This window comes from Cherax quadricarinatus, chromosome 11 (assembly GCF_038502225.1).
Source record: "Cherax quadricarinatus isolate ZL_2023a chromosome 11, ASM3850222v1, whole genome shotgun sequence".
Lineage (NCBI taxonomy): Eukaryota > Metazoa > Arthropoda > Malacostraca > Decapoda > Parastacidae > Cherax > Cherax quadricarinatus.
In genome coordinates, this window is record NC_091302.1 from 16,879,196 (window position 1) to 16,891,088 (window position 11,893).

Below are 11,893 nucleotides of genomic sequence, written 5' to 3' on the forward strand. Positions count from 1 at the left end.
GGGCAAGATTGGTATAGATCAGGTCGTTCCTGGAGTTCACAAATACTGAGCCATTACGATGTGTTATTGGAAGGCAAATTGAATGAATTACTTAAAACGCACAGAATGCATGCCGAGGGAATAACTGGAAAAGTCTGCAGATAGATCATTATTTTTTTAAAAGATAGATCCCAGATAGTAATAGTGGCAAAGTAAACTCTGAAGCAGGATCCATTAATAGCTTTGATAATAGGTTCGATTAAGCTTATGGAGCAGGGAGAGAATGAATCTAGCAGCGACTAGCGAAGAGGCGGGGCCAGGAGCTATGAACCGACCCCGGTAACCACAATTACGTGAGGTGAACTGCCATAGAGGATCTGTGTCATCCAACATACATTAGTAGCACCAATTATCTTTCTCGTTCTCACACCTGACATAGAAACATCAATCACTGCATTGCATCATCCTATACTAGAATTAGCATGAGAATGGTATCTTTTCAGGGCAGAGTAGATGATATGAATCAAGTCTTCCAGTGGACCACAAAATAAAACATAACCTGTCTTTCCACAAATACATCTCCTTGTCAGAACAATGATTAAGACTCTGGTAACTGCACTTTTTTGGGTAATGGATACACCCATTGTAATCAGTCGAAATGTAGCTGGTCTTAAATTGTGTAGAACATTCGGGATAATGCAATTATCTAGACAGTGTACACCATAAATCTGCTTCATTGCCCATATCATTTCATGGGTGATTAACATATTATATGATGGCTGGTTAACCCAGTAAACTGGGCGGTAACCCAGTTTACTGGGTGGCCATACAGACTCAAATGCTCAAAAATGTTATTAGATTCGTGTTCATTTAATACTGAATAACGGTGTTAGAAAAACAGAACTGTGAAGATTTTTCCAGTCTATCCAAATTAAAACTTGTCACATTCCACACAGGGAACGCGGTACATGTCACCATATGACAGACGAGGAAAATTTATAAAATGTATTTTTTATCTCTAAAAACCATTCTTTCAGTGACTCGTATTGAAATACTTATGTGCTCCGGTTAACATGTTAAGACTTTCAGTGTACTGTCTATTAGTTCTATTATATAACATGTATCCTAACTGCTGACGATGGATTATATTGAGAGGCTTCAAACTTTGTCCCTAAATTCTTCCGTCTCGTCTTTTAAATGCACAATTGCTAGTTTTGAAATCTTTGTCTATATCATATCCTTCTTCCATTTATTTCCTATCCAGTTTATGACTCTTTCTACATACTTACTAGTCTCAAACCTTAAAATCTATTCTAAAACTGATTACGAAAAAGTAAATGAACAATTGCTTCCCAAATTAACAGTGCATGATCGTTTGGGCAACCTTACTGACAAATCATTTGATGACCTACAATTGGTGACCTTAGATTAGAATAGCATGAACTCTCCAGGTCAACGAGGAAGGGGATATGGGTTTTCATGGATACACTGTTTCAACAATGCTTAGAGAACGAGTGACTACGTGTATCGTGAACTACATGTGAAGATACAGATTATCGAGAAAACAGAACGCATGCTCTCAGACTGGTTGAACTCGACTTGGAGCTCAGAGTCTGGCATTAATCTGCCTGACACTCAGCTAGACCAGAGAAAAAGGCAGCATTAGGTTTTGGATTAGGCTTGGCTCCATCTAGGGTAAAGGTTAATATATAGACTGAGAAGTTCTGGTTAACAGATTTCTACAAGAAAATTAACAGTGTATAAGTATTCGCAGTAAAGCTAATTCTTGTCCTCATATCAAAAGGTATAAATAATATAAGTCATGTAAATATACTTCGATATTATATCTTTAATAAAGACTCATTTAGAAAGTATTGATTAGCTCTAGTCTCCATATTACATATTAGACACAGATTCGTTGGAAATTTTATGGAGAAAGATGACGAAGATGATTCAGGAATCAGAAAGCTTTTAACGAAGACAGGTTCAATTCAGTGAATCTGAGCTCTTCGAGGTGTAGATTTAGGGGATTTCACTTAAATAAACACGTGGAAAAACCGGAATGAATGAAGGCGATGTAGATAACGTGCTGAAAATATTTTAACAAGGCAAGATTTGCATCTGTGGATTCAAGCTGGACAATTTTAAATTTAGGAAGGAGAGAAGGAAGTATTAGTTTCTCATTAAAGTTACAGATGAGTGGAACAGGTACAGGAGTGTGTTTTGGTGTGATATGGACCTGCCTAGCAAGGGCCAGCAGACCTGATGGAGTGCTCCACTGTTTCTTATACATGAAAGTGTCGCATACCCTAGTGTCACTTATCCTAGTGTCACTTACCCTAGTGTTACTTGCCCTAGTGTCACTTACCCTAACATTGATGACACACATGGACCTATACGTGACATATAACAAGTAATTATTGAGAGATTCAGCTCGGAAATATTTAAATATGTCCGTATCTTCGTAGTCGTCCACTGTCTCTGCTGCGTATGATGAAGAGTTTCTACAGGGTATTTATGGGTATCACAAAATTCTAGGCTCAGAAGATTCTCTGTCAGTTTCAAGAGTTTAAACACTATCTGAGGCAGAGTTTATGAATCACATTTACCTAATGTTGTTACCTGATCATATCTCACAAATTCTCCCCCTGTATGATCGGTGACTTAAATATGACCTCGTCACATGTTCGTCCCTCACTTATTAGCTTCATCACACCCTATGACTATTGAATCAAAATGGCGCATTAGACCGGCAAAATGGCGCATTAGACCGGCAAAATGTCATTAGACCGGCAAAATGGCGCATTAGACCGGCAAAATGGAGGACACAGTTTTCTAAATCACGTGACTGAAATCTCTCTCTAGTTAAAATAGATAATTATCCCTTAAATAATTACGAATTGGTGATGACGTACGTAAACGCAAAAAAAAAGAGAAAAAAAAACACATGTATACAAACACAAAGATATACACAAACACATCATGTGCTTTGTTATACTTTAGAAATATCAATTTTTTATTGCATGATGCTTAATGATTAAAATATATTGCTATTAAAATCAGTTGAAATATTTTGTGTTAAAAGTGTTCCGCATCGTTATATGATTGCGTAATGAGAGCTCTCTGCCTTGTTCATCTCTGTTTTGTAAAAATTCTTGTACCATCAACAATTTGATTATATAGAGATGGGGGAGCAATTAGCGGATGGAGGATCCAGACTACATTCCTGGTGCTGAATTATCTAAACGGGTTTAGCTCTTCATGAAATACAATCTGAATTGTTGTTTGGGAAAATATGGTGAACGCTGGCCAACTCCCGTGTAAAATGTATTTAACTTAGGGTAGTCTAAAGTTTTCCTTAAGTGGTATCTCTCAAATCCTTTCTAGGAGGGGTTTGAGTGGCACTAGCTAGCAAGACTTGAGTAGTTTAAGTTAAAAGTTCAGTGTCCTGACTCTGAAAGTCTTGGTGTAATGAGTAACGATATCCTCATCGCCCTATTGAAGTCTATCAATTCAGGAAACACATAAGTACATCACTTTATCCACAAATGAATAAACTATTGCTGAGAAACATGGCGATAATTTGCTCTAGTAATTTAAGTCTGTTATTGAATTATGTATTCTTATAATGTGTTTATTTAGTTGTCATGCAGAATGATGTAGCTTCATCCTGACAGTGGTCCCACAGTGCAACTATCATTCAGAATCGGTTAGCAGCCAGCTGTGGATGTTTCCACTATGTTATTATCATTTAAAGTAAGATAGCAGCACCCTGTGGGTATTTTCACAATGTAACTCTCACACAGAAGAGGTTACCAGCAGAATGTAACTCTAATGTAGAATTGGAAAGCAGCACACTGTTGATGTTCCCACATTGTGAGCATTGCGGCAATGTAACTCTCTTACCGAAGAGGGTACCAGCACTCTGCTGACGTTCCTACAGTGTAACTCACATACAGAAGAGGGTACCAGCGCTGTGCTGAGGTTCCTATAATGTAACCCTCATACAGAAGAGGGTACCAGCACTCTGTTGAGATTCCTACAATGTAACTGTTGAGGTCCCTACAATGTAACTATCACACAAAGCAGGTTGTCGCACACTGAGAGTGTTCCCACAGTGCAGCTATCGTATATTATTATTATAATCAAGGGGGAAACGCTAAACCCAGAGGATTATACAGCGCCTGGGGGGGGATGTGGAAGGCATTCAGGCTTAATTCGGGGAACTGGAGCACAAATCCAATTCTCTAAATCAAGAGCCCCTCACCAACATCAAGGAACCTTCCTTGAGGGGTGCTATCGTATAGAATTTGGTAACTGACACCGTGGCTGTCTCCTACCAAGGTAGGGTGATCCAACAAGTGAAAAACTTTCACCGTCATTCCTTCGATCACTCTTACTAGAAATGCACCTGCATCACAACTCAGACGACCTTCCAAACTGAAACATTCCCATCCCTCCTTCAGAGTTCAGACACTGTTCTTCCTATGTAAAGGGCTCAAGTCCTCTGGGTTTTTCTCTGAATTCCTTTATAAATGTTACCTTGCTAACACGAGAGGAGGGCAGGGTCGGACGTCCCTACCCTCCTCTCGTATATATACTGGCACCCTTATCCTCGTGTGTTAGTGTGACTAGTTAATGGTCCGAGTCCGACCGAAACGTCATCATTAAGTTTCTTTCTCCTATGTGAGTGTTATTTGTTTATTCTACCACAAAAGCTCTTAATTGCTTTAATGAACCTACTTCCTATTCCATCTACTCCTTCATGTAACAATTAAACAGAATGTAGTCACAAAACACTGTAGATGTTTCAAAGGTATACCAGTCATACTGAATAGGATAACAGGGCGCTGAGTGTATTTCCGTCTTATCAGTCTGAGGCAGATCTTTGTAGTAGCACACTGCTATTGTTCCCATCATGTATCAGAAAGAACAGGATAACAGCACTGTTTGTGTTTTTACATTCAAACGCTCATACAGAATAGAGTTGAATCGCACTACGGGCGTTCCCACAAGATAATTAAGGTATATTGTAGCAGCATACTTCGATGTTTCCACCATGTAAGAGTTATATCAGGTATGATGGTAGCATGGCACGGTTGTTCCCGCTATATGACTATCAGAGTTATGTATCAGCACCCTCCTGAATTACTTATTTTTTTATATTAAAAAGTCAAGTAGTTGCAGTAGTGTTTCTATTGTCTCTTCAGACGCACCTGTGTGTAGGAACCCTCAGATGACTTACCACGGAGCTGCCAGACATGAAGAGGTGAACATTGCCTGTTACCTGGACGCTCATCCTCCGCCTATGTCCTTCAGGTGGACCTTCAATAACAGCGGCGAGAGTGCTGATATTCCCAAGGTACGCCGCACTAACACCAACAGATTGACTGGTCAGAAACCGGGCCGCGTTCTAGATTACTGGGGATCGAGCCTTCAACACCTCACTGCTCTGAATGATCCACTGTGGGTTTAATGCTGCATGCAGTATAGCACAATGAAATTCTCTCGCATCAGCTTCCACGAGTTGGTGGTAAATCCGAGAGAGTCATTCAGTGCACGATGGAGTGATTGCAAGATTCGACGTCTGCTAATAGTTAGTAAGACTCCTGACTAGTGGTACACACACTCTCTGTCTGTCTGTCTGTCTGTCTGTCTGTCTGTCTGTCTGTCTGTCTCTCTCTCTCTCTCTCTCTCTCTCTCTCTCTCTCTCTCTCTCTCTCTGTCTGTCTGTCTGTCTCTCTCTCTCTCTCTCTCTCTCTCTCTCTCTATCTCTCTCTCTATCTCTCTCTCTGTCTCTCTGTCTCTCTGTCTGTCTGTCTGTCTGTCTGTCTGTCTCTCTCTCTCTCTCTCTCTCTCTCTCTCTCTCTCTCTCTCTCTCTCTCTCTCTCTCTCTCTCTCTCTCTCTCTCTCTCTCTCTCTCTTCCTCTCATTGAGTATTGTCTCTCCTAGGAGCACATACAGCCACTGGAGTCAGGGTCAACAGTGAGCTACACACCCAACAACGAGCTGGACTACGGCACTCTCCTCTGTTGGGGTACCAATGCTGTGGGACACCAACGACGCCCTTGTGTCTTCCATGTCTTCCCAGCCGGTGAGTGTCCTAATCCTGGAGAATGACTCGTGTCTTAGTGACTATGCTGTTTATAGTAACAGCGTTTTAGAGGTATACTGAGCGTCTAGTGATATAGTGTCAGAGTGGGCGTCTCTCTGAGCAAACATCTCATTTTCTCACTAGTGAGCACTAATCTCATCACTCTAGCTTAGTGTCTCTCCTGCTGTCCTCTATTCCTTCCATTCACTGTGTGACTATAATATTCTAATATCCGCTGGTTGAGTAAAGTCACAATATTGTGGCTGAACCAAATCAAGAGAAGAATTGAAGTAACCCTGAAAAAATTTCCAATATTGGTAGTGACTTTTGATACCAGGACCATCAGTGAATTTACAAAGACTTCAACAGACCTTGTGGAACCGCAGGATGTCGAACTTTGCAGAATACCATGTGGAGGATGTGACCGAGTCTACATCAGGTTAACTGCTGGAAGTCTTCGAATACGAATGATGCCTATAGAGCCGACAAAAAAAAAAAAACGGAATAGTCCGGCACCGTGTCACCCATCTCCATTTTTAATTTTATCAAAATAACGAGATAAAAATGCAGATGCCTTTAATAATCGCAAATTAAACTCACTACCACATTGAGAAAAACAGATGAATGTTTCACTTATTCATATTCATAACACGTATAGCATTAGAGCTGAAATTAAACGTGGTCTGACAGGCCTGCTGAGGCACTGTTCTTCTAACTCACTCAGCACTTGATGCTTCGGACCCCACACACGGAAGTACCATATACGCTGAAATTTTCCGTCATATCTTATGTACTTCATTAAACTGATTTATGCTGATTCGTTGTGTAACATAGGTTCATTCGCAGTCAATGCCTTATTCATTATAGTGAGCAGGTGACATCCGCATTCATACTCAGAGTTTACATCCTCACCTTCCAGCCAGAGACATCACCTACATTACAGGTGTCATCGATTCCTGATCAGATGACATCCCAGCCAACTTCCAGCAGCGAGGTCCCTCACTTCCAATCAAGAGGTCTGACCCACTTCACTCGCTCCACCGAACTGCCGTTTTGCTTTCCACGAGTATTTATTTACGCTGGATATATTCGTACACCTCTACATGACTTGTTCATGCTCTTCTTAAAGCAAAACATTTTCTCACTAAAAATTTTCTTCCGTTTTAGTTTTCACCCTGTTTAAACTGCATCTTTTAAAACCATTTACTGTATAATTATTCAAAGTTTTAAGAATTTTTCTCACAAAGAAGACTGAAAGCATTTTTCAGGATTTTCATTTACTTTAATTATTGCCCTGTCGATAAACATATATATTGTGATCCGGATATAATTAATTTGAACGCTTATGTGTAGATTAAAATAAATATTTTCGTTTTGGGGCTAGTGCCAGGGCTACTCTCTAATTTTTATGAAAACATAAGAACATTAGATAAATAGCTACAATGATCCATGCTTTGCAGGTCTTTCCTAAGACCAACCATCCACTCTTGCATAAGAACATAAGAACATAAGAAAGGAGGAACACTGCAGGAGGCCTGTTGGCCCATACTAGGCAGGTCCTTCACAATTCATCCCACTAACAAAACATTTGCCCAACCCAATTTTCAATGCCACCCAAGAAATAAGCTCTGATGTGAAAGTCCCACTCAAATCCAACCCCTCCCACTCATGTACTTATCCAACCTAAATTTGAAACTACCCAAAGTCCCAGCCTCAATAACCCAACTAGGTAGACTGTTCCACTCATCAACTACCCTATTTCCAAACCAATACTTTCCTATGTCCTTTCTAAATCTAAACTTATCTAATTTAAATCCATTACTGCGGGTTCTCTCTTGGAGAGATATCCTCAAGACCTTGTTAATATCCCCTTTATTAATACCTATCTTCCACTTATACACTTCGATCAGGTCTCCCCTCATTCTTCGTCTAACAAGTGAATGTAACTTAAGAGTCTTCAATCTTTCTTCATAAGGAAGATTTCTAATGCTATGTATTAATTTAGTCATCCTACGCTGGAGACCAGAACTGAGCTGCATAATCTAGGTGAGGCCTTACTAATGATGTATAAAGCTGCAGTATGACCTCTGGACTTCTGTTGCTTACACTTCTTGATATAAATCCCAGTAATCTATTTGCCATATTACGTACGCTTAGGCATTGCTGTCTTGGTTTAAGGTTGCTGCTCACGATAACCCCCAAGTCCTTTTCGCAATCTGTATGGCTAAGTTCTACATCATTTAACTTATAAGTACTAGGGTTATGGGCACTCCCGAGCTTCAGAACCTTGCATTTATCTACATTGAACTGCATCTGCCACTTTTCTGACCAAGAATAGAGTTTGTTTAAATCCTCCTGAAGTTCCATAACATCTACGTTTGAATCAGTTATCCTACCTAAATTTGTGTCATCGGCGAATTTGCTCATATCACTAGTAATTCCCTCATCAAGATCATTGATATATATTATAAACAACAACGGGCCCAAGACTGATCCCTGTGGAACGCCACTTGTGTAACCTAGGTACACATACTTCAAGTGCAACAGCAAAAACAGGCAACAGTACATGTATATATATATATATATATATATATATATATATATTATATATATATATTATATATATATATATATATATATATTATATATATATATATATAATATATATATATATATATATTATATATATACCTTACCCTCTTCCATACATTTATTAAATAATTGCACCAACCACTCCAAAACTATATCCCCACCTGCTTTTAACATTTCTATCTTTATCCCATCAATCCCGGCTGCCTTACCCTCTTCCATACATTTATTAAATAATTGCACCAACCACTCCAAAACTATATCCCCACCTGCTTTTAACATTTCTATCTTTATCCCATCAATCCCGGCTGCCTTACCCCCTTTCATTTTACCTACTGCCTCACGAACTTCCCCCACACTCACAACTGGCTCTTCCTCACTCCTACAAGATGTTATTCCTCCTTGCCCTATACACGAAATCACAGCTTCCCTATCTTCATCAACATTTAACAATTCCTCAAAATATTCCTTCCATCTTCCCAATACCTCTAACTCTCCATTTAATAACTCTCCTCTCCTATTTTTAACTGACAAATCCATTTGTTCTCTAGGCTTTCTTAACTTGTTAATCTCACTCCAAAACTTTTTCTTATTTTCAACAAAATTTGTTGATAACATCTCACCCACTCTCTCATTTGCTCTCTTTTTACATTGCTTCACCACTCTCTTAACTTCTCTCTTTTTCTCCATATACTCTTCCCTCCTTGCATCACTTCTACTTTGTAAAAACTTCTCATATGCTAACTTTTATAAAGGCAAAGGGGATAAAAGAGAGTGCAAAAATTATAGGGGGATAAGTCTGTTGAGTGTACCTGGTAAAGTGTATGGTAGAGTTATAATTGAAAGAATTAAGAGTAAGACGGAGAATAGGATAGCAGATGAACAAGGAGGCTTTAGGAAAGGTAGGGGGTGTGTGGACCAGGTGTTTACAGTGAAACATATAAGTGAACAGTATTTAGATAAGGCTAAAGAGGTCTTTGTGGCATTTATGGATTTGGAAAAGGCGTATGACAGGGTGGATAGGGGGGCAATGTGGCAGATGTTGCAAGTGTATGGTGTAGGAGGTAGGTTACTGAAAGCAGTGAAGAGTTTTTACGAGGATAGTGAGGCTCAAGTTAGAGTATGTAGGAAAGAGGGAAATTTTTTCCCAGTAAAAGTAGGCCTTAGACAAGGATGTGTGATGTCACCGTGGTTGTTTAATATATTTATAGATGGGGTTGTAAGAGAAGTAAATGCGAGGGTCTTGGCAAGAGGCGTGGAGTTAAAAGATAAAGAATCACACACAAAGTGGGAGTTGTCACAGCTGCTCTTTGCTGATGACACTGTGCTCTTGGGAGATTCTGAAGAGAAGTTGCAGAGATTGGTGGATGAATTTGGTAGGGTGTGCAAAAGAAGAAAATTAAAGGTGAATACAGGAAAGAGTAAGGTTATGAGGATAACAAAAAGATTAGGTGATGAAAGATTGAATATCAGATTGGAGGGAGAGAGTATGGAGGAGGTGAACGTATTCAGATATTTGGGAGTGGACGTGTCAGCGGATGGGTCTATGAAAGATGAGGTGAATCATAGAATTGATGAGGGAAAAAGAGTGAGTGGTGCACTTAGGAGTCTGTGGAGACAAAGAACTTTGTCCTTGGAGGCAAAGAGGGGAATGTATGAGAGTATAGTTTTACCAACGCTCTTATATGGGTGTGAAGCATGGGTGATGAATGTTGCAGCGAGGAGAAGGCTGGAGGCAGTGGAGATGTCATGTCTGAGGGCAATGTGTGGTGTGAATATAATGCAGAGAATTCGTAGTTTGGAAGTTAGGAGGAGGTGCGGGATTACCAAAACTGTTGTCCAGAGGGCTGAGGAAGGGTTGTTGAGGTGGTTCGGACATGTAGAGAGAATGGAGCGAAACAGAATGACTTCAAGAGTGTATCAGTCTGTAGTGGAAGGAAGGCGGGGTAGGGGTCGGCCTAGGACGGGTTGGAGGGAGGGGGTAAAGGAGGTTTTGTGTGCGAGGGGCTTGGACTTCCAGCAGGCATGCGTGAGCGTGTTTGATAGGAGTGAATGGAGACAAATGGTTTTTAATACTTGACGTGCTGTTGGAGTGTGAGCAAAGTAACATTTATGAAGGGATTCAGGGAAACCGGCAGGCCGGACTTGAGTCCTGGAGATGGGAAGTACAGTGCCTGCACTCTGAAGGAGGGGTGTTAATGTTGCAGTTTAAAAACTGTAGTGTAAAGCACCCTTCTGGCAAGACAGTGATGGAGTGAATGATGGTGAAAGTTTTTCTTTTTCGGGCCACCCTGCCTTGGTGGGAATCGGCCGGTGTGATAATAAAAAAAAAAAAAAATATATATATATATTTCCATGGGGAAGTGGAACAGAATTCTTCCTCCGTAAGCCATGCGTGTTGTAAGAGGCGACTAAAATGCCGGGAGCAAGGGGCTAGTAACCTCTTCTCCTGTACATATTACTAAATGTAAAAGGAGAAACTTTCGTTTTTCCTTTTGGGCCACCCCGCCTTGGTGGGATACGGCCGGTGTGTTGAAAGAATATATATATATATATATATATATATATATATATATATATATATATATATATATATATATATATATATATATAAATATATATATATATATAATATATATATATATATATATATATATATATATATATATATATATATATATATATATATATATATATATATATATATATATATATATATATATATAGGGAAGTACCACCTCTATAGCTGGAATGGGGACCCTCATCCTGAGAGAAGACAATAAACGTACCTCAGGAAGAACTCAAGGTTCTCCCCGGAGCTGTTTGAATATTTTCTTCTCCTACCACCCCCTATATATTTTATATTCGATGTGAACATTTATTAATAATCAGAATACATTTACAGAATACATTTACAGAAAAAAACATAAACATAAATACAATGGCACACTGTATCAAAGATCATGAATTTCCTCCAGCTCCTCCGAGGCTGGACGCGAGCCAAGTATGCAGCAAGCATTTCCCCTCTGGATGGCTACGCTGAGGAGCTGGAACATGACAGTGGCTGCCCTTGGGTCCCTGGTGGTGTCGATGAGTCTGGAACCCAATTCTTTAAGGAAACGTGTGGCATTTTTTCCCCATGATCCCAAGGTCTCTGATCCCACTGGGACAAATTGATACTGTTGGCTAATGTCCCTGTACTTGCTGATCTTGTACTCCTCCCTGTGGTCA

At 39.8% G+C, this 11,893-nt stretch overlaps 1 protein-coding gene across 1 annotated transcript in view; it reads left to right on the plus strand.

Moving 5' to 3' along the window:
- The window catches only part of LOC128687704 (protein turtle homolog B), a 188,139-nt gene that overhangs the window by 127,146 nt on the left and 49,100 nt on the right, over positions 1–11,893 (plus strand). Inside the window, exons 8-9 of the mRNA XM_053775306.2 lie at positions 5,190–5,341; positions 5,932–6,073. Coding sequence (XP_053631281.2) covers positions 5,190–5,341; positions 5,932–6,073 — 294 coding nt within the window. The remainder of the gene's footprint in view (positions 1–5,189; positions 5,342–5,931; positions 6,074–11,893) is intronic.